The following is a 23,304-nucleotide window of genomic DNA, read 5'->3' as shown; positions in this document are numbered from 1 at the left end:
GCGCAACAAGTTGTTTTGGGGGATTTTGAATCGCCAATGAAATAAAAACATTATTATCAGCGATTAATATTAACAACAATAGAAACATTATAGAGGAAGGGATTCCTTTTGGAAACCTTTTTGTCATGTTTTGTATTTCTAAGCACCACAAACAATCAGATGGTAACATGTTATTGCTAACATAACTCAAGACTCATGAGTAACTGTAAGTAGTAATGGTATCTATTTGTCGTGTCAGAGCAACCAGTCCATTATATTACATTTCTAACAGAACAAAGCAAACAAACAGATAAAATACAAAACTTGTGAGTTTGGTAGTTGGTTAAATGTCCTTTGACGAGTATCTGGCCACTTGGAGTGCTTCTGGTGTTGCTGCAAGAAGGTCCTCCATTATGCATGTGGCAGGGCTCAAGTTGCATTGCAGCAGGTGGTCAGTGGTTTGCTCTTCTCCACACTCGCATGTCGAGGATTCCACTTTGTAGCCCCATTTCTGAAGGTTGGCTCTGCATCTCGTGGTGCCAGAGCACAGTCTGTTCAATGCCTTCCAGGTCGCCCAGTCCTCTGTGTGCCCAGGAGGGAGTCTCTCATTTGGTATCATGATGGAATAAAGTTTGGAAACCAGTGATCTCTAGGGGATAGCTGACTTGCTACTGTTGCACACGAGAGAAAGCCAAGCTATGGTAACATAGAATCATAGAATCATAGAATCAAAGAGTTGGAAGAGACCTCATGGGCCATCCAGTCCAACCCCCTGCCAAGAAGCAGGAATATTGCATTCAAATCACCCCTGACAAATGGCCATCCAGCCTCTGCTTAAAAGCTTCCAAAGAAGGAGCCTCCACCACACTCCGGGGCAGAGAGTTCCACTGCTGAACGGCTCTCACAGTCAGGAAGTTCTTCCTAATGTTCAGATGGAATCTCCTCTCTTGTAGTTTGAAGCCATTGTTCCGCATCCTAGTCTCCAAGGAAGCAGAAAACAAGCTTGCTCCCTTCTCCCTGTGGCTTCCTCTCACATATTTATACATGGCTATCATATCTCCTCTCAGCCTTCTCTTCTTCAGGCTAAACATGCCCAGTTCCCTAAGCCGCTCCTCATAGGGCTTGTTCTCCAGACCCTTGATCATTTTAGTTGCCCTCCTCTGGACACATTCCAGCTTGTCAATATCTCTCTTGAATTGTGGTGCCCAGAATTGGACACAATATTCCAGATGTGGTCTAACTAAAGCAGAATAGAGGGGTAGCATTACTTCCTTAGATCTAGACACTATGCTCCTATTGATGCAGGCCAAAATCCCATTGGCTTTTTTTGCCGCCACATCACATTGTTGGCTCTTGTTTAACTTGTTGTCCACGAGGACTCCAAGATCTTTTTCACACGTACTGCTCTCGAGCCAGGCGTCACCCATTCTGTATCTTTGCATTTCATTTTTTTCTGCCAAAGTGGAGTATCTTACATTTGTCACTGTTGAACTTCATTTTGTTAGTTTTGGCCCATCTCTCTAATCTGTCAAGATCGTTTTGAATTCTGCTCCTGTCCTCTGGACTATTGGCTATCCCTCCCAATTTGGTGTCGTCTGCAAACTTGATGATGCCTTCTAGCCCTTCATCTAAGTCGTTAATAAAGATGTTGAACAGGACCGGGCCCAGGACGGAACCCTGCGGCACTCCACTTGTCACTTCTTTCCAAGATGAAGAGGAAGCATTAGTGAGCACTCTCTGTGTTCGTCCACTTAACCAATTACAGATCCACCTCACCGTAGTTTTGCCTAGCCCACATTGGACTAGTTTCCTTGCCAGAAGGTCATGGGGGAACTTGTTGAAGGCCTTACTGAAATCCAGGTATGCTACATCCACGGCATTCCCCGCATCTACTCAGCTTGTAGCTCTATCGAAGAAAGAGATCAGATTAGTCTGGCATGACTTGTTTTTGATAAATCCATGTTGACTATTAGCGATGACTGCATTTGTTTGCAGACCGCTTCCTTAACAACAAGCAATGGTAACATCAACACATTAGAGGCTGCAAGAATGTTTCCAAACCCTTGCACAGTCCAGATCTAGTTTCAATAATCACCATTGTCATCAACATGCATGGCTTACAACAGTGGTGCCCAAACTTTAATTCTCCAGGTGTTTTGAAATTCAACTTCCAGTTGTGAATTCTGGGAGCTGAAGTCCACAACACCGGAGGACCAAAGTTTGAGAACAATTAGCCTACAATACGAAGCAACAAGACTAAATTAAAATCCCAGGGCATGATCGGAAAGCACTCAATACAGCAACCTTTTTAACCTGTGTAGATCAGGCCTTGTTACTGTTTTGTCAAAGGGTGAACCATCTGGGAGTCCCCGTATAAGCTGATTTAACTTCCACCATGGAAGAAAAACAGGATATGTGTGTAATAAGTATATGGAGGGGAGGGGGGAATCAATTGCTCTACACATTTTTCTGCAAGGATCATCTATACTGAACAATGGCCTGTGGCACCTCAAGAATATTTATAGTGACATCCTTAGAAGGATATGTAGCTTCTCATAGACTACATTAGCTTCCCATGGCCTGCTGTATCCTTCCCAACAACTGAAAACTAACCACTGCATTTTTACTATCATTTCTGCACCAAAACGGCCCCCAAAAAAACATTTCCAATGACTTTGAATTCATGTTAAATTACTGAATGCAAAGGGCCATGTAAACTAACAGAGAGAAAATAGGTATCAACTCATTTCTCTCTTTTATGTCACCCCAACTGTGGAATGGCTACTCCCCCCAATGGTAGGCCTGCCCATGTCAAATTGTATCATGTGTCCAAAAGCAAATTCAAAGCCCAATATCTGCAACAGAATAAAGCCACAATTTATTCTTCATTTCTCTTTTTCATTTAGTTGAACCAAAACAACACAAGTAACACTCCATGCTAAACCCATTCCTAGCACATTTTTACTCAATGATTATATACTAGTCCCTTCATTCTACATGCCTTGGCAAAAACGTCAAGGTGACTAAAAAGAGATGATTTACTCTGAAGTCACAAAGGCTTAAGTAGCAAACAGTTGATACATCAGCTTAGAATAAAGCCTCCAACCCAGCACCTCCATGACTTCTGAAATATGGGCTTTTAAGCTGACCTTCGTTTTCCAAAAGGACTGCAAAGTTATCTTTTTGCAAAAGGAATGCGCTCAAGTCAAAAAGTTCAGAAAGCCAGAGTGGATACAGAGATACTTCCAAGGTGACCAAAATACATATCCAGACTTAAGTACATCAAATGTCTCTAGCAAGTTGCCATACATTTCTTGTTTGCTTGCTTTTGACTGTTTTTTTCTTTTGCTGTATTTTCCCATGTGATTAAATCATTCTGCAGTTTAGTTTTAAACTTTAAAGCAGCTATCCAAGGTACCAGTACTTATCTTTTGGGGAAATCACCAGTATCCACAAATCATTTCCAGGTGGTGAAAATGTGACAAAGATTTCTTCAGTGACTGTAAAAACCATTATCATGTTGGACTTAGATAACCAAATGCAGAAAGAAGAAAGAAATATCAGAGGTTTTAAAATGGGCCAAGCAATAAATTATTTTTAAATTTCACCAGACTTTTCTTCCAAAAAATGTTTGTGTTGGTATGCAAAGACTATTCAATTTCACAAACACATACAGTATAGTAAGACTGATTCATTGTCCAATTGTACTTGATTATGTTCCACATGTTAATGTTATTGCCTTGTTTTTTGAGTTATTTTGCTGTATTGTTGTTGCTGTTGTTTTATTGTTGTATTTGGGCTTGGCCTCTTGTAAGCCGCACTGAGTCCTTCAGGAGATGGTAGCAGGGTACAAATAAAGGTTTATTATTATTATGTTCTCGTGAGACAGAACAGAGTGGAATAACCTTTGACTTTTCAGAGGCTTTGGACTATATCTCCAATAATATCTTACTACTAGACATGTTGGGGCTGAGGTTTCTGGGAACTGACATAAAGAATATGAACAACTGGAACATTGTTAGCTAAATATGACCCAACCATACTCCAGACCAAACACACACAGTCCATCATTCTTTAGCCTCTAAATCTGAATTGTTTACATATTCGGGAATGGATCAGAGGCTAGATGGAATAATTGGAAAGACTGTTACTAACGTCTGCCAAATTGTTTCTATCTGGAAAGTATGCTATATCAGAGGCAGAAGAATCAGATTTCTATTTCAGCTAAATAGTATGTAGTTTCTTTCTTCTTCTGATAATGTATTTCTCCTGCTGAGCCAACTGCCAACACATCAAGGACTTAATTCTGATGAGCGCAGTCAATGAAGGCCACAACAGCTCAGCAACTTCCAGTTAAGGCATCCCATTAGTGTGCCTACACCTTCTCAGTTGACTATCATAGCATGAAGATGTAAACAAACATAAACGTCAAGCCCGGAAGCCAACATTAGCCTCACCATCTGTGCAGCCCGAAATATTGCCTACCACCTGAGTAAACAGGCAAAACATAAATCCATGGTTATGAAGAGGAACTAGTTTGTGTCAGCTTATTGGCAGATGAAAGACAAACGCATTATTTTAAACTCTGGCTTTTTATGGAGGAGAGGCGGGGAAAGAGAGCTTTGGAAGGTCAACCTATCTTCTTTCTGGCTAGAACCATCATTATAAGGGATTTCTTGGCACCACCCCCCCAGGTAAACAGGTTGCCAAATCCTATTAAGAAAACAATATTTAGACCTCTCCTCAATAAACCATAACAGACCATAGGATATTGTGCCAGTTAAGCTTTCAAGTTATCTTTCAAATGATAAAAACTAAGGAAGTTACAGCTAATGGAGGAAATGTTTTATTTTATTTTTCTTTTAAAGTGAAATGTTTATTGAAAAGGCCGAACACACAGCCTAATTTGCAACAAATAACAATGCTCCCAAGTAAGCTGATTCCATTTCTACATCTCTTCCTGTTCTGGCTTCAAGGTCTATTCATACCAATACACAGCTGCAGGAAAATCTGATCATGGTGACCTAGGTTTAACCTCCGATAAACCAATGTTTTGTCTGCCACACATACAGATTTTAGTTTTAGCACGCCACCACAAATATCTGTTTGTGAAGGAATGCTGAAACTTGAGCTCTTTATAGTAGTATATGCACACAACCATCTCAGTCCCACACCAAAGCCAAAATAGCCTATATGTTCAAGAATCCCCACCCCACAGTGAGCACGAGCTCAGACATAAAGGGAAATGACTGCCAACTCTTTCATTCTATTTTCATCTCTTAAAATACCTCCCTGCAAATTCTTTCTTTTTATGAGTCCCCCTCTTCTCATGCAATCTTCCCACCCTTTCTTGTATCTTGTTCAAATGCTGGTATCATGATCTTGCTGGCAGATCACCAAGGCTGTGTCTATATGGACCAAATAAAGCAGATCCATCTTGCAACTGTTGAGTGGGGTCCACATGACTGGATCACAACAGAAATGCTGTTTCCAGCTGTTAATTCAGAACAAAGGGGAAATGATTTCTAGTGTTTTTGAGAAATGGATCACTGGATCAGACAGGATCCATCTTGATTCGGTGTCCACACATGGAAAGATGGCTGCTTCTGACAGCTTGTTGGTAACACAGTTTCTCATTGAGTGTCCCAACCAATCATCTGTCTGAACATCAAAGAACTCCAAAGATGCTCACATGCTGAATCCAGGGCAGCTCTGGAGCACTGTACTAGTGTAGATGCTACTAGTGCTATTTATACTTTATAGCTATTTTGTTAATTTTATGTACTGTATTAATAACCTGCATCTAAGTGAAAATATTTAGTTTGAATATAGTGGAACATATCAGCCTAGTTTGAAATAATTTCAGGAATGCGGGACAGAGGTGGTACCTTCCCAGTACAGTACAACTGCCTATCTACAAGGCAGTTGTATGTACTTTTAGAGCTTTGGGTGGATACTCAAACCGTGGGTAATTGAAAAATCTATTGAATGAATGACTTCCAGTGGAAGTATATCATAGAGACATGCTGAAGAACTTAGGAAATGCCTAAAAGGGGGATTTGTCTCGAGAGGAAGGCAAATGAAACCTAGGAACAGGTAAATACAACCACATGTACTGGTCCTGCGGATACAGGGGTCATACAGAACACAACCAGAAAAACTGGTGAAATCAGTAAGCCAAAATTGTATTTACTCTAATAGAGAACAGAAAGTTCCAAAACCCATATTAGCTCCTTACTGCTAAATTAAGGTATATGCTTCATATTCAACGAGCAAGACAAAAACTGTTTCAAAAGTACATTTGATAAAGAAAATACAGGCAAAATGTTGGGATGAGTGGCCTGGAAAGGTTAGCCTTTTTTTCTTGGAAAGGCTAATTTCACTATCAGAAATTCTTCAAGTGTACCATCTTTGGGGGGAAACCTGCACTTGGAAATATTACTTTTTTGGACTGCTGTTTCCAGAATCTTCCAGCCAGTCTGGACAGTGCCAGTTCCACAAACAAAGGCTGAGCTCAATGTCTTCTGTGTTTTTGTATAGCTGTATTAAGGTAACTGAGAAAAAGTACATTGTTCTATATCATCATCACAGCCACATGAAATTCAGAATTCATGACTGCATTATTCTGGTCATCACAATAAATAAAGATTCAGTCCTCTTTAATAATTTGCCTCTCTTGTAAGAGGATCTTCAACCTAAAGATATACATACTTTATGTCCATATAAATGTGCAGAGAGACCTTAACTAAAGTAAGATACCAGTTTGATAGATTGGGTTTGTATAAGCTATTATCCTTCAGCCAGGCTTGTTGGTGAGTGTGCACAGGAGTTAAGGTTGTCAGTGCTTGCATGGTAAAACCTTGTCTCAAATGTTTATAACCCGACTATTACAAGGACGCTCAAGCGTTTTGTCTTTAAGGCTCTGTTATTCTTCACCGTTATGTCCCCTTACTAGCTGGAAAATAAAACTCCGCTTCCTATCGACTTTGTCCTTCCCTGGATGTCAAACACAGTATTTTGTTGTAGTTTAGTGCTTCTTTCAGCTCGCCAATTCTTGTTTCTATTTGCTTTCTTACCTGCACCCCTGCAATACAACATGAGAAATGTGTTAGCTAAGCATGTCTATCTGTTATTCCATCCATACAGCACTGTTGTATTTCCTAGTGCCATTTCACTTTTAAAGTGTCATGGGTTTTGATACACAAGCTATTTTGTCAAGACAGGACCAAGTATGCTGCAGCTGAATAAAAAAAGCTGCAGCCTTAGTTCACATCCTTTGTTCTCATGTGCTCTTATCTGGGCATAAAATAAATTTTCCCGATTGTAGTCCAAACTACTTTCTGACAGTTTATCTACACCTAATTAATAGTCTAAGAGTACCACTGTTAGAGAAAGTAATATCGTTACTACAAAATATAAGTCCAATGCAATGCAATTCCATATGTCTAACCAGAGAGATAACACAGAAGATTCCATGGGACTTACTCCCAGATACCTGCACAGAGGAGTGCATAGTTGTTGCTGTCATTCTTAGACTCTGAATTACCCCTTGATGCAAATATGTTATGGTGGCATGTGGCTGCAAATGTCCAATTGTACGATACATCCTTTACTGTACTGTAACCAAATGGGCCACTCACAAAATATTAGAATATGTGCCTGCATTTTTAGAAAGCAACTTATTATTTCATTTTAAATAAGGATTGTAGGGGCTTGCTGTGGCACAGCGGGTGAAACGGCTAAGCTGCAGAACTTGCTGACCGGAAGGTCGGCAGTGTGACTCTTAGGGCTGGGGTGAGCTCCTGCTGTTAGCCTCAGCTTCTGCCAACCTAGCAGTTTGAAAACATGCAAATGCAAGTATATCAATAAGTACCGCTGTAGAGGGAAAGTAACAACCCTCCATTCACTCATGCTGGCCACATGACCTTAGAGGTGCCTTACGGGCAATGCCAGCTCTTCAGCTTAGAAATGGAGATAAGCATCATTCCCCCCCCCCCCCCCCCCCAGTTAGACTCATCTACACTTAATATCAAGGGAAACCCTTTACCCTTATTAGGGGAATAGCATTGGGGAAAGCTTGCCTATTTTGTGTGTTGTTTTCCCCTTTGGGATTTTTTATGTATATTGTATACATCTATAGAGCACATTGACTAATATATGGTTATTTTTTGTACTCATGTATTTGTCAAACGCTTTGAATACAATTTTCCTGCTTCTTGGCAGGGGACTGGACTGGACAGGTTTCTAGTATATGTTTGCAAAGATTGGACTGAAAAGTCCATGAGGTCTTTTCCACCTCTATGACTCCATGATTCTATATTAGTCAAGGACAGGTTTTGGGTCCAGTGTTGTCTCAGGAGGTCAGCTACCCCTGGCTACCGCCACCAATTTCCTGCTCAGTCATTCAAAAAGCCAAGAAGCCTTTCATTGAAAGCTGTGTCTTATATATTAATTCAGTTTATTTAGTTTAATTTAAGAATGATTTTTGTTAAACTTTTAACTGCCCATCTCATTTTACACTTTAAAATACTTTTAATACTTCAAACTGTTCTGCACTTCTAAATATTAACAAGGTGTACAAAATGCTATGACGGAGGCTTAGCCTTCATTGCTGAAATCATACAAATAAGAAGTCTGTTTTTTAAAATGATCTGCATGCATTGTTATATTTAGCCAAATATATAATGAAATTACAATGGGGTTTAAAAAACTGTATTTTCTGCCCTATACATTTTCAGGTTACTAGGTGGGATCATTAGTATATGCATCCTTTGTCAGAATATATTTTGCACAGCTCAAGGGACGGACAATATAAACTTACACAAACTCAAATAAAAGCCTGCAGTGCCTCAAAATAACAAATATCTTCCAACACTCCATGTAGACATAAGGGACTGCATGTCGGGCCACTGGTCCATGTAGTAAAGAATAGGAAATTGCTGACATCGCAAACATATACTAGAAACCCACCCAGGGCTAATGAGAAGAGATTATGAAAGTTGAAATCTAAAACGGGGGGGGGGGGGTGAGAGAGAGACTCTGCACTGATTAATAAACCACCATGTATGAAATCAATTCCCACTAAGACTTAGGTGAAATGGTGGTGATTTGAGAAACTGAAAACAACATTCAGTTGTGCAGTTATTTTTATAAAGATTAGACCAGGTATGGACAAACCCAGGCCCTGGGGCTGGATGTGGCCCCTTGGGCTCTCTTCTCAGGCCCTCCTCTCTCACACCATCCTAGCCTTCCTTCCTTGTCTCTTTCCTTCCTTTCTATCCTCTTTCTCCATCCTTCTCTCCCACCCTTTTGTCCTTCCATTCTTCCTTCTCTCTTTCATTCCTCCTTCCCTCCCTCCCTTCCTTACCTCCCTTTCTCCCTCCCTCCTTCCTTCCCTTTCACCCTTCCATCCTTCCTTCCTTTTCCTTCCTTCCCTCTCTCTCTTTCTCCTTTCTTCCTTTCCTTTTGTCTTCCCTTCCTTCTCTCTTTCCACCTTCCCTTCCTTCCCTTCCTCTATTATCTTCCACCCTTCCTTCCTTCTATCTGACTTTCTGCTAATCTAGAGACCAGGGCATAATGGAACAATGGTTTCAAATGACAGGAAAAGAGATTTGACTGAAAAGATTAGGAAGAACTTCCCGAGAGAAAGAACTGTTGGAGAGTGGCCTAGGGTGCCTGGGAGTATGGTGGAGTCATCTTCTCTGGAGGCTTTTCTGCAAAAGCTGTCTACTGGGAGTGCTTCGATTGTGTCTTCTTGAAGGCAGGTGGTTGGACTGGATAGCCCTTGGGGGTCTCTTCCAGCTCTAGGATCCTAGGATTCTATATCAGGTGTAGGCAATACAGGGTCTAATGGATACACATTTTCACTCTAGTTCATCATCTAGTCCTCATCCTAACCAAGGCCAACCCTTTTGGGATCCAAATGTTTCCTGACTTTCATTCACTTTCTTCCTCCAAAAGAAAAGAGGAAGAAGAGGAAAGGGGGGGCTTGGGGAGAACCCCCTCCCTCCCAGCTCACCCATCCTGCTCTGGTCCACTATGCAGCCCCCAAGTTAGAAAGTTTTCCCATGCCTGGATCTGACTATAAGTTATGTCTGGTGGGTCTTATGAATCTAAAGTCAAGACAGGCAGCCTGTTCTTCAGATTGTTCTATATGAACTCCAGATGAAACAAGATTGGTTGTCAGTTTCAACCAATGTTTGAGACACAACCATGAGATTCATTAGAAATAGTTACATATTCCAAGTAACAGAGCTACTCTCTAGAATGGCAGCACTCTCAGTTGGCTACCTCTTTGGTGTGCTCAGGCGTTTGCAATATTTCTACACCTGTCTAAAAAAATTAAAGGCAGAGAGCTTCTGTACCCTTGACATTTCTTGTTGAAAAAAGCCAAGGAAAATTTAGGAGAACTGAGAACAGTGATGTGAAACTAACCCCAAGGTATTCCATATTAGGCTTCACATTCTGAATCCTTCTATTTAAAAAGTATTCCCACTGAAGTTAGTGGGACAGCTGCAATGTAATTGTTATGAGCTGCTGCCAACTTCCTGTCCATGCTGAATATCTCCAACTGTTGTGGAAGTGTTGTGTTTTCATGCTTAGTTCTCACTATCTTGGGACAGGGCAATAACATGAATGAATTACCTGACCATATGCAGTGATATGGTTGACTGCAAATCACCTGACACGTAATGTAAAAGTCAGGTTGAAATTAAATAAAAAGTGAGTGCATTTGTTAAACCTTGCTTCATTTAAATATGAAAAGGTCAATGACTCTTAACACTTTCCTTTCATTTCTTAGACATTTCTTGGAACGTTTGCCATTGCCCAGTGGGGTACTAGAATTAAAGTAAGATTTAGCAAGAGAACTAGTAAGAATCCATGCTTTCTAGGAGACATCGCCTCCCACATCCTCAGTACAATTCTCTCAGCTGTCCTGGCAAATAAAGAAGAGTTGACTATATCAGTCTATCTAAGGCAGCAATTAAAATGACAATAACATATCTCACAGACCTAGACTTCTTAAACTTTCCCACTTGGGACCATTTTTGGCCCGAGAAATGTTTACCCGAGCCTGAGTATGTAAGTATATAAAATAGGTCTAAAAAATCAAACATTTACTGATAACAAATTAATATTTGCAAGGCTTGCTAAACAGGCTGATTTTACTTTTTTATGAAGTACACCTGAAGCAATTTCTGCAGAGTCCACTATAAATACTGCACAACTAATTTGTGTAAGTGTCTGAAACAGCCACTAAATAACATTCAGAAAACTTTTTTGGTTTTCAAAATTTTGGGACCAAAACATTGAGCTTAGGGGAGCGGACCCCATTTGGGGTCGGGACTCACAGTTTAAGAAGCCTTAGATTTAACTTTCCTTAATCTGGACCACAGAACTCCACTGGAGGACCTAGATATTTCTAAAGAGGTATTGTCTGTTTTTTATTTATGTTTTTTCTACTCTCCCTGGACTCCAGTGCACCTAATATCAGTGAATGTGGAGGGCAGACTGTATAAAATCCACTTTTAAAAAAATTGTTTCAAGGTTGACCTTAAATGGTTGGGAATTCCACGTGCACTTCATTCAGTTCACCTTCTGAATTCCCTGTCTGATCTTCCCTATCCACTGGGCAGTTGTTTGGGCTATATGTGCACCTGTTATACCAATTTCCTGGCTACGTAAATGTGTAAACAAATGTGCATTTTTTGTGTCATGCCATTACCTATAGTTAGGTTTTTGCATGTGGGGCCATTAGGAGAGGTGAGGTAAGGCAGTGGTTGGGGGGGGGGGGGGGGTGAATAGGCTTGGATTGATAATCGACTTGTTTTTGACATATTGAAAAAAAATATAAAACCTAAAATAGATATTTAAAAGGGGATAGGAAATTGTTACAATGCGTAGATTGAACTTATTTGTAAGGGCTAGCCATGGTGGTGCAATGGGTTAAACCCTTGTGCCTGCAGAACTGTTGACCTTAAGGTCAGCAATTCGAATCTGCGAATCCGTCAGCTCCAAGTTCCCATGTGGAGAAATGAGAGAAGCCTCCCACATGATGGTAACACATCCAGGCATCCCCTGAGCAACTTCTCTGCAGGCAGCCAATCCTCTCACACCAGAAGTGACTTGCAGTTTCTCAAGTCGCTTCTGACATGATAAAGAAAAAATTCAGCCAGGAATGTACTAAATGATATAGCTGGATGACTGTGGAAGTGTGGTGTTGTACGATACATTGTAAATGTTTTACAAATAGGAGTGCCAATTGATTGGGGGCAGGGGAGGTGAAGCTTGGGTTGTTCTTGTCCTTTTAACAGTGGCTTAATAGACTGAACGCAGCAAGTCAGGTTTTTCACACACATTATCAACTGTGAATGTCTTCACATCGTGTCGCTTCAAAAGGCCAGGCTGGAAAGTGAAAAGATGGTAAACCTATTAACAAATATGTTAGTACTGCAAAGTGTGCTCTGGAATCTTAAAAGACTACGTGCACGTATAATATAAAATTAATGCTATTTGATACTACTTTAAATACCAAGCATGAAAGATATGGAATCGTGTCATTTAGTGAGGCATCAGTACTCTTTGGCAGAGAAGAAGCAAATCTTGTAAATCTATAACTCCCTTGATTCCATAACCTCGAACCGTGGGTAGTTTAACTGGTGTCAAATTGCATTACACCCTAAGCACTATCCTCAAATGCAGCCCAATGTGGGATAAGAAAAATAGCAGAGGAATACAGGCTGTGAACAGTTGCTAGTCAATAAGCTGTGAACACATCCTTGAAAAAGTACAACAGAGTGCTTTCGGTAATGTTTTTCTTTTTGCTGGAAACCGAACTATTTAGAAGAAACCAGACTAAATCAGCATAAAAATCCCGTTTCCTTATTCCTCACATGTGCCTTCATTTTTATATATTTGTGATGAAGTAAAGACACTTTTGTATACAAATTTCCAGCCCTAGAATTAAGGTCATAAGCGTAGGACCAATAAAAATATGTGGCAACCCTAGGGAGAGCAAGAGGACTAAAAATATGTGGAAATTGTCAGGAAATATTGCAGATATTCTAATGGCTGCTATTGTGCTTTTTATTTTGAAAGGTGAACACTGTTATTTCAAGGAAGAAAAAGAAGAACTTATATTAAAGCCTTTGTGGTTATGGCTATGCTCGTGATTAATGCAATTCCGTTGTGAAAATTGCTGTGTACCCCCGTAGTTTTTGTTTTGCTTTTGAAAGTTAGAGATATACATGTTCTTAGAACTGTACATCAAAGTTACATGAAACATCACTACATCTCTACATATCAGAAGTGCTTTTAGGATTTTGTCTGGAATATTATCCTCCATGGCAGCGGTTTGGATGTTGGACTGGGACTCAGGAGACCAGGGTTTGAATCCCTACGTAGCCATGGAAACCCATTGGGTGACCCTGGGCAAATAATACATGCTTTGCCCCAGAAAACTCTGTGATAGGATCACCATAAATCGGAAACAACTTGAAGGCACACAGCAAAAATTAACCCTCTGTCCCACTATTGCATGAAAGGCAAGTGGTGAAGGAGTGATCCAACAGATTGCTAATTTCCTTTCTGGGAAATAACCCCTGTGTTTTAGCTGTTCCTCACCAAGGGGAGATTCAAAGAGTATATATTTTCCCATCACAAGCGAGCCAGTGCCAGGGGAAGGGTGTATTTTTCCAGCTACATGTAATATGCAGATGTTACAGGCTAGTGTCTTTGCTGTCTGTCTAGACTGCTCAAAGATCTTAGCCTTTGAATTTAGCAGATCAGACTTTGAGCTGATTCATTTAATGCCTTGGATTCTTCCCTCCTCCGCTGCCTCCTCAGCAGCAGAAATGCAGTCTTATTGATTGAGCCAAGTAGGTCAAGCACCCATTGCCATACTTTCACCTTGACTGGCATGTTTGCTGTTGTTCTTTTATAGAGAACTAAACATGACTTCAGGGCTTTGAAACGCATGAATAAATAGAAGGACCTTTACTCTCTGAATCTCTTTTATTTTGGTCTCAGCAAAGGTCTCTTCTGGTTCTGCATACACCAACACAAATTTCACTGTTATCTCTGCAATTCCTGGTATTTCTAGTTCAAGGATTTTCACCAGAGAGTCCTTGAATACAACTCAACAGATACTATTTCCTCAAACTGGAGTTAAAGAGACGATGGGAGATTGTTCCAGGTGGGTGAAGATTGGCATAAACAACAAAAAGTATCATATTTTGTCAGTCTAAAAATATAGTAAAATCTAAACTTGAGTGTGGAAACATTATTGCTAAAAACTAATGTTAACTTTTACTATAAGAAGACCAATGCACTAACAGTAACATTGTTTGGTACTCATAAGTAATCAATAGCTAAAGATACCATCAGTTTATTTAAAATACAGAGCCACATTCCTGCCACCAACTCTACCGTACTTCCCACTGCTGAAAGGTTTTATTCGTATTTTGTCCAAAAAACAAAAAAAAAAAATAGACTGAAATTTCAAACTGATGGATTCTGTAAAAGATACAGTAGAATCTCGCTTATCCAATCTTCACTCATCCAATGTTCTGTATTATCCAACGCAGTTTGCCTCCCTCTTGGAGCCACAGCTGTTTCTATACATTGCAATGCTTTGGTGCTAAATTTGTCAATACAGTAATTACTACATAATGTTACCATGTATTGACCTACTTTTTCTGTCAATTTGTTGTGAAACATGATGTTTTGGTGCTTAATTTGTAAAATCATAACGCAATTTGACGTTTAATAGGCTTTTCCTTAATCCCTCCTTATTATCCAACATTTTCACTTATTCAACACTCTTCTGGCCCATTTATGTTGGATAGGTGAGACTCTACTGTATCTGTAACAGTTTGTTTTCATTTCAGATTTTGAAAACAGCTGCTATTTTATTTCCAGGCACACTTTAAAGTGTGAGTTATGATCTACAAAGCCCTATACAGCTTTGCCCAGTTTATTTGTTGAACTGAATTGTCCTTCCTATTCAAGCCTGCTTGAGTTTTGTGATTTTCTTGGAAAGTCCTTCTCTTTTTTAAAAAACGTGGGGGGGGGGGGGTAATTAGGTTGTGATTTGCTCATTTTATTTTTAAATATGTATTTACAATACTTACAGTTGTGTGATGAGAAATGCTGCCACCAATATTAAGATTCTTAAGAAGCTGCGGTGATCCCCCATACTGTCCGGAAATCTGCTTCCGAACTTCAGCTGCCACCGTTCTAGAAAAAGAAAGTTCCATTACTCAGCTACATAATATGCCTGCAGATTTTGTTGGAGGAATAAGGGGGGGGGGGGGGGGGGAGCTACAAAAATATAGAATGCAATGAAATTCTATCCAGAATACATACTTTCTTTGAGATCAGTCAGCCTGCAGTAATTGTGTCTATGGATTATCTCAAAATGAAAAGTTCTATCATATTTAAAATGTATTCATGTCACAGAATACATTTAAAATATAAAGTATCGTATATACTCGAGTATAAGCCGACTTGAATATAAGCCGAGGCACCTAATTATATCACAAAAAGCTGGGAAAACATATTGACTCAGGTATAAGCCAAGAGTGGAAAATGCAGCCGCTAATGGTAAATTTCAAAATAAAAAATAGATACCAATAAAATTACATTAATTGAGGCATCCATAGGTTAAATGTTTTTGAATTAATTAGATTGTTCAACTCTGATTATACCTTTATTCTAATCTTCTTCAGTGTAAATGTGCTTACGTATCCTTCCAACAATAATCAAGGGTGTAAAATAATAAGTGTAATAAAATAATAATAATAATAGAGTAAAATAATGCAAATGTAATAACAGTAATAATAATAAACATAATAAAACTTTATTTATATATCGCTCTATCTCCCCGAGGGGGACTCAGGGCCGTTTCCAAGCAACATCACCAAAACATACAGAGTAAACAGCATAACAAAATTAACAAAACAACGTATGCATACAATTATCACAATTACACATATATATTAAAAATAATCCTGCCTGTTCAGAGCAAATAAAAGGCCGGGCTGAGGCTAGTGCAAACTCAAAATATGAGGGGACCGGGAATTAAGTATAGTGCTATAACAGGCTAACAGCAATAGCAGTTATAGACTAAAATAATAAATGTAATAATAATAATAATAATAATAATAATAATAGAGTAAATGATTTGAATGCAATAATAACAATAATAGAGTAAAATAATAAATGCAACAATAATAAATAGTAAAATAACAAATGTAATAATAATAATAGAGTACAATAATTTAAATGTAATAAAAATAATAATTATTATGAAATAAAATGATAAATAACTTTGACTCGAGTATAAGCTGAGGGGGGCTTTTTCAGCCTTATAAAAAGGGCTGAAAAACTCAATTTATATTCGAGTATATACGGTAGGTTATCTTTTAACTACAGAAGTAGTAGAAATAAAGCTTCCCTCCAGATGTTGGTGACCTACAACTCTCATCAGCTCTAATGAGGGCATTCATATTAGTAATGCTAGGAAATACATTCCAACAACATCTACAAGACTCCAAAATGCCCATACCTGATCTACAGGAATTTATCTTTGGGCCCTTCTACACTGCCATATAATCCAGAATATCAAGGGGGACAATGCACATTATCTCCTTTGAACTGTATTATCTGAGTCTATACTACCATACAATCCAGTTCAAAGCAGATAATCTGGATTTTATTCAGCTGTATAGAAGGGGCCTTTGTCTATAACAAATTCAGCAGGAAGAGAGAAAGACAACAGAAGGGAATCAGAGTTAGGAATTCAGTGGAGCTATAAAAGTATCTGATACTAGCAAGAAAATTCAGCAGTTATTAAACTATTAAAACATTTCTCAACTTTTCCCTTTGATCTGATGATTCATAGATTCAGCTGATTTAGTAACCTTAGTATGGCCTTGAATCAACAACATAAGGACAGTGTTTCCTTTTTCTCAAGAAACTGCAGCAAATATATAACCCTGAAAATAACCTAGACCCCCTCTATGCTGCCATATAATCCAGATTATCAAAACAGATAATCCACATTATTTGCTTTGAACTGGATTATGTGAGTGTACACTGTCATATATCCAGTTCAAAGCAGATAATCTGGATTGTATAAGGCAGTGTAGAAGGGCCTCTAGAAACATTTAAAGACATAGCTGTGTTAGAATGGAATATCAGATCTTGTAGTACCCTAGAGACTGACTGAGGCACCTTCTACGCTATCAAATAATCCAGATTATCAAAGCAGATAATCCACATTATCTGATTTGAATTGGAATATATGAGTATACACTGCCAGATAATCCAGTTCAAAGCAGATAATCTGGATTTTCTGAGACTAAGAGGCCATCTACATCGACCATTTAAAGTAGTTTCAATTTGTTACTGAAGAAAGTGGTTTTGCTGTGTAGATGTCTGCACAAGAAATCATGGAATCAGTTTGAGGTTCGGATGATGATTACACAAACCACTGGCACACAGTAAGGCTTTTTTAAAGTTTGCTTTTGTGAGCTTATGTTGTCAGTTTGATGATAGCTTTTAACTGCAATAAATGGTGTAAACAGGACCAAAGCAGTTGATAGCATAAACTTCTATAGATTAGGAGTGCATCTTCATTGTAGAATTAATGCAGTTTGGCACAACTTTAACTGCTATGGATCAATGCTATGAACCATAGAAGCTGGTGTTTTTGCTAGGGCTTTAGCCTTGTCTGTCAAAGAGTGCTAGTGCCTCAACAAACTATAAATCCCATCATTCAACTGTATTAAGTTTTAGCAGTTCAAGTGATTCAAAATGCATTATTTCTGCAACGAAGTTGTACCCTAAGTTAACACATTTGAGAAAGCAGGTTTAGTCTATGAAAGCTTATGCTACTAACACCTTTTTCTCAGCCTCTAAAGTGCTAGAAGATCCCTCTGCATGCTAGAAACATTTATTAATTCATTAAAATATTTCTATCCCATCATGTATCAAAATATAAAAACAGTTACAGTTTAATATAATCAAAATAAACAATACAATGCAACCAACCAACAAAGTATAATCACCGTCTCAAGCCAAAACCAATGATCAAGACTAGAATGTGGAACAATTGCTTCAAACTACAAGAAAGGAGATTCCACCTGACCATTAGAAATAACTTCGTAACTGTGAGAGCTGTTCAGCAGTGGAACTCTCTGAGTGTGGTGGAGGCTCCTTCTTTGGAGGCTTTTAAGTAGAGGCTGGATGGCCATCTATCAGGGGTGATTTGAATGCAATTTTCCTGCTTCCTGGCAGGGGTTTGGACTGGATGGCCCACGAGGTCTCTTCCAACTCTATGATTCTAAGAAGGCTTTCTCTGATATCTTCATATTTGGTGTTTCTCCCAACAGTGGGTTATGCTGGAGCATTAAGGAGGCCACCATGAACTGATTTTAGTGTTCAGGCAGGGAATATGCATCAATCAAACACAGGTTGTTGAAGGCCTTTTTCTAAAGAAGTATCTTTGCCAAATATTCTGGCCCTAACCTTTAAACTTACAAAACATGAGAAAACAAAAGCAGGACCTCAAAAGGATTATATATGTGTCAATAAATTCTTCCAGTGCATTTCCAAAGCAGCTGTGTTTTAAATCTTAATAATCAGAAAACAGACTACCAGTGTTTGATAGCCTCTTCAGAGTCCATCAGGCATTGAAGAAGAGGTATTAAAGCCTTTAAAGCATGAAATTGACAACACCTTTCATCACCCAGATCATCAAAGAAGCTAGAAGCTAGGAGGGATATACCAGGCCAATCGTGGACAAAAGTTGCTGCCAAGAAGCACACAGAACAGGACTGTGAGAGATAAACTAATAGAGCAAAAGTGATCATGGCAACAGAATGCAAGGATCACCCAATTAAACTAATTGGTAGAAACTCTGGGACAAACAAATGAACACACATTGTATAGAAAATCCATATAAATTTGTGAAATTCACTTGTCCAGAATGTGGGCATTGCTCCCAGATGACATTGTTTTAAAGGAGAAATTTGACAAATTCATTAAAGCAGGTGAGCTGTAATAAATAGAGACTGAGATCATATCTACATGGCCAAAATAAAATGGACTCCCTGTTTGGCTACTCTGAAAAGTAGCAGCACAACCACTACATTCAGCAGTTAATTCAAGTTCTCCTAGCATCTCTAGAACAGTGATTCTCAGCCTGTGAGTCCCCAGGTGTTTTGGCTTACAACTCCCAGAAATAACATCCAGTTTACCAGCTGTTATGATTTCTGGGAGTTGAAAGTCAAAACATGTGGGGACCCACAGGTTGAGAACCACTGCTCTAGAATAATCCCACAGTTTCAGTGCTATGGATGGCTGGATCAATCCGGATCTGGCCCAGAATTATCTGATAGGTGTAGATGCTGCCTAAACATGTAATCAGGAATTCCCCAGTTGAAACCTCACTTTGCCATAAACATTCTAGAATAGGTGTTATTCATTAGCGCCAATCTTGCCACCTGCCATATTTGGGGTAAAGTGAATAACTTGAGCTTGTAATTTTTTTAAAGTATGGCTCTCAACATCTTCCAGCTATTAAGTTCAGTAACCATGCCTTTGAAGAGATTACGATGACTGCCACACTCCCAAATATTTCCAACTGATGGTAATAACACTTATAGTGATTTTATAAATTTGTCATAAGGATTTTGACTTGATGATACATGCAAGGTTTGAAAAACATATAAATTTTACTTTTACACTACAGAAAATAGAGCTGTCTATAGCAGGCGGCATTCTAAGTCTCCCAACAAACTACAAATCCTCAAATTCCAGCAGATTAAACCATTACAGTGTTATCAAACTGTAATATTTGTGTAATGCAGATACACTCTATCTTTTTGCCTTTTAACCACTGAAAAAGATGAAAAATATTATGTCTTAATTTCTTCTGTATTGCCGTATGTCTTGACAGATCTAAGTCTGTTGCTTGAAAGCAGCACTTAACAGAATCAGTGGAACGTATCCATAAATGCATGAATTGGAATGCAAGATATTTTGTATGTGATACTGTGAGCCATTATGCCAAATAGCAAACATCCATGGCTTTATCAAATCCACATGTGATTCCTTGAAATTCAAGCAGTTAGATCAATTTTTCAAGCTAGAATTCCATTCACCAAATAAACTACTCAAAGAGAGAAAATTGAAATGAATCTTTAACACAAATGTCAAATGTTTATAATAATCTGGAAGATCAAAAACAAAAACTCGGTACATCACAGTCTGAGAAAGGAAAATTTAGCAGGAATCAGGATTTTCTGCCTCTTCATAAAAGAAGGTTAGTTTATATGGTAAATCTTTGTGTATTTGTGTGTGGGTGCAGAAAGCACTTTTTATTAGATCTGTTTAAACAGCCAACATAAAGCTCTAGAAAAAAAAAAACAAAGAGCAAAATGCCGACATGGTACGGTATACTGTTCAGGAACTTGGAGAGATCAGGTTAAAGTAGTCTCTCAAGTATATATCTTACTGCTTATCCTTAGGCTGATCACTTTCTTTCATCCTGACCTGCTTCAAAGGGCTGTTGTGAGGACAGACTACGAGGGAGGTCATGTATGCTACCTTGAGAGCACTGAAGTAAAGTTGGTATACAAATACTACTAAGAATTTGATTATGAAAGTCCATCGCTAAAATTCTCACAAATCAAAGCACCACCAAAAAGGCTAGGTCAGCAAATCTACAGGGGCCAAATGAGTACGTTTGAGAGTGAATGTATTCCATAGCATCCACTTGATGCATGGGGTCCATCTGCCATAATGCAGAAGGCTCCAGTGCTCCAGAAATCATCATAAAGCTCAGAATAATGGGGGGAAAGTAAGGGCAGTGGTCCAGTGTCACCAAATTGGTTCTAGTACCACTGGACCATGCAGATGCCATCCAGCTGCTGGGTCAGTGCCATGCAGTGCACTGCAGACACCTCCCAGTCCCTGGATCAGCATTGCTGTTTCTGACATGTGTAGATGGCCCCCAAGTATTGCTGTGCCTAAGCACTGAACTGCAATCTTTGTTTCAACTTCCAGGAAGTCACCTTTTTTATTTTTAAGTGCTTCTTTTTCTTCTCATGTTAATAGCAATATGTCAACAGACATTTCAATTTTCTTTGAACAATTTGTCGTATTGGTTACTGTGCCGATGCACAGTGAGGCAATTGATGTTGCCAGACCACTGAATTCAGGGATCTACAACTCAAATACAGTCCACTTGCCATGTAAGGCAGTCTGGCAGGAGTTCTCCTCTTCCTGCAATCCAGTGATGTTCAATGATGTCAATAAAAACAAGGCGGGGGCACTTTCTAGCAAGCTACAATGTGTAGCTAATGAGGCTTGCCAAGATTGTATTTTGTTTACTAGGTCACAATCTTGGCAATCCTCATTAGCAATACAATGGGATCCTTGATGTCCCTGAAGTTTGATTTCAGAGTCCCCACAGATGCCAAAATCCATAGCTACTTAAGTGCCATAATACAAAATGACATAATAAAATAATTTTCCTAATGGCAAAATAAAATTTGCCTTTTTTAAGACACTGAATCAGAATTAGTATATTCAAAGAGCAAACTTTATTCTGTGATCTGTTGATAATATCTTTCTAGTCTTAAAGTCTTCCTAGATGTAAAAGAAAATCCACACACAAAAGCAATGGTGTTTTTGATACTATGGGAAACATTTTCCATATCTACCCTTATCCATATAATTAACATACTAGGCAATTATGTTATTCAAAACATATTGAACAACCAGGAGGATTATCCATAAGGAAGTACCATCCAACCATAACGGTGGCACATTTATTCAAACACAAGCTCTAAAATGAATAGAAGGCACCATCTTCAGTTCTAGCCACACATCATGTCATTGATATTGTCTTACATCTATCTGAGAAAAATGGAGAGCTGCTGAATGAGATATGTTACCCTTGAGAGGATTTATGATGGGGAAATAGGCATTATTGTTTTTACATTTTTTTTGTTAAGGAAATCCCTAAAAACCTGGATGAATTTATTTTGTGATTATACAATTTAAACATCATGAAAATAGGATGAAAACTTGTGGGTTCATAAACAAAGATAGTATGGGTCACACATAATCTCTCCAGTACCATTTTGTAGAAACAGACATACAACTATGAGTAGAATCTACTCCCAAAGCAATCCCATCAGTCACACCCAATTCAGATTTATGCCTCAGAGTCCTTTCAGATTATACAATTATAATACAATAATTCCACTTTATCTGCCATAGTTTCACCCTATGGAATCTTGCAATTTGCAGTTTGGGGAGGAATATTGGAAATAATCTGCCAGAGAACTCTGGGGGATCACCACACTAGAAACCCTGGTTGGATGTTCCCATGGCGGTTAGGGTGGAATCACAGTGCTATGAATGCATGGCATGAAAGGTCCCCTGATAGATATCAGTGCTTTCTTCATATACTGTACTGATAGTCTGCAGTGATTTCCTCCCAGGTCTGTTCTACTGTCTAGGCTGTAAGATCAATGGGAAGGTAGAAGAGCTTGGAAATGTTTTGAACTACTCAAGTCCCCCAGCAAGTATGGCCACTGGGGTTTACAGACCACCCCCAAAAGAGTTTCCCCAGGCTTTGCATAGCAGGAGCAGGATCAATAATAAGAGACCAGTTTCTCCTACTCTTTCCACTCTCAAGTTACCAATTTTTCTATTACGAATACAGGTGACAAATGTTATGGATATTCTAATATTTAAAAAAACAACATTCCCATGTGAATTACCGTATATACTCAAGTATAAGCCGAACCAAATATAAGCCAAGGCACCTAATTTTACCAAAAAAAAAACCTGGGAAAATGTACTGACTTAAGTATAAGCTGAGAAATGCAGCAGTACTGGTACATTTCAAAATAAAAAGATACCAATAAAATCACATTAATTGAGCCATCAGTAGGTTAAATGTTTTTGAATGTTTACATAAATCTGTAATTTAAGATAAGACTGCCCAACCATTATTCTAACCTTCTTCAATGTAAATATGCTTACGTATCCTTCCAATAATAATAAAGAGAATAAAATAATAACTGTAATAATAATAATAATAATAATAATAATAATAACAACAATAATAATAGAGGAAAATAATGGAAATGTAACATTATTTACATTTCCCTGCTCTCGGTCCCACCGGCCTCTCAGGCGCATTTGGTGGGGATGAGGGACAGGGCCTTCTCAGTGGTGGCCTCTCGACTCTGGAACTCTCTCCCACTGGAAATCAGAACAGCCCCCTCCATTCTGTCATTCAGA

At 38.8% G+C, this 23,304-nt stretch overlaps 1 protein-coding gene across 11 annotated transcripts in view; it reads right to left on the bottom strand.

Moving 5' to 3' along the window:
- Positions 1-23,304, bottom strand: part of DOCK7 (dedicator of cytokinesis 7) — a 150,160-nt gene that overhangs the window by 111,963 nt on the left and 14,893 nt on the right. For all 11 annotated transcript variants that reach the window (XM_060773636.2, XM_060773637.2, XM_060773641.2 and 8 more), the window contains exon 2: positions 15,111-15,216. In XM_060773636.2, the coding sequence (XP_060629619.2) occupies positions 15,111-15,216 (106 nt within the window). The remainder of the gene's footprint in view (positions 1-15,110; positions 15,217-23,304) is intronic.

This window comes from Anolis sagrei, chromosome 4 (genome assembly GCF_037176765.1).
Source record: "Anolis sagrei isolate rAnoSag1 chromosome 4, rAnoSag1.mat, whole genome shotgun sequence".
Lineage (NCBI taxonomy): Eukaryota > Metazoa > Chordata > Lepidosauria > Squamata > Dactyloidae > Anolis > Anolis sagrei.
This window is presented reverse-complemented; position numbering and strand designations above follow the sequence as displayed.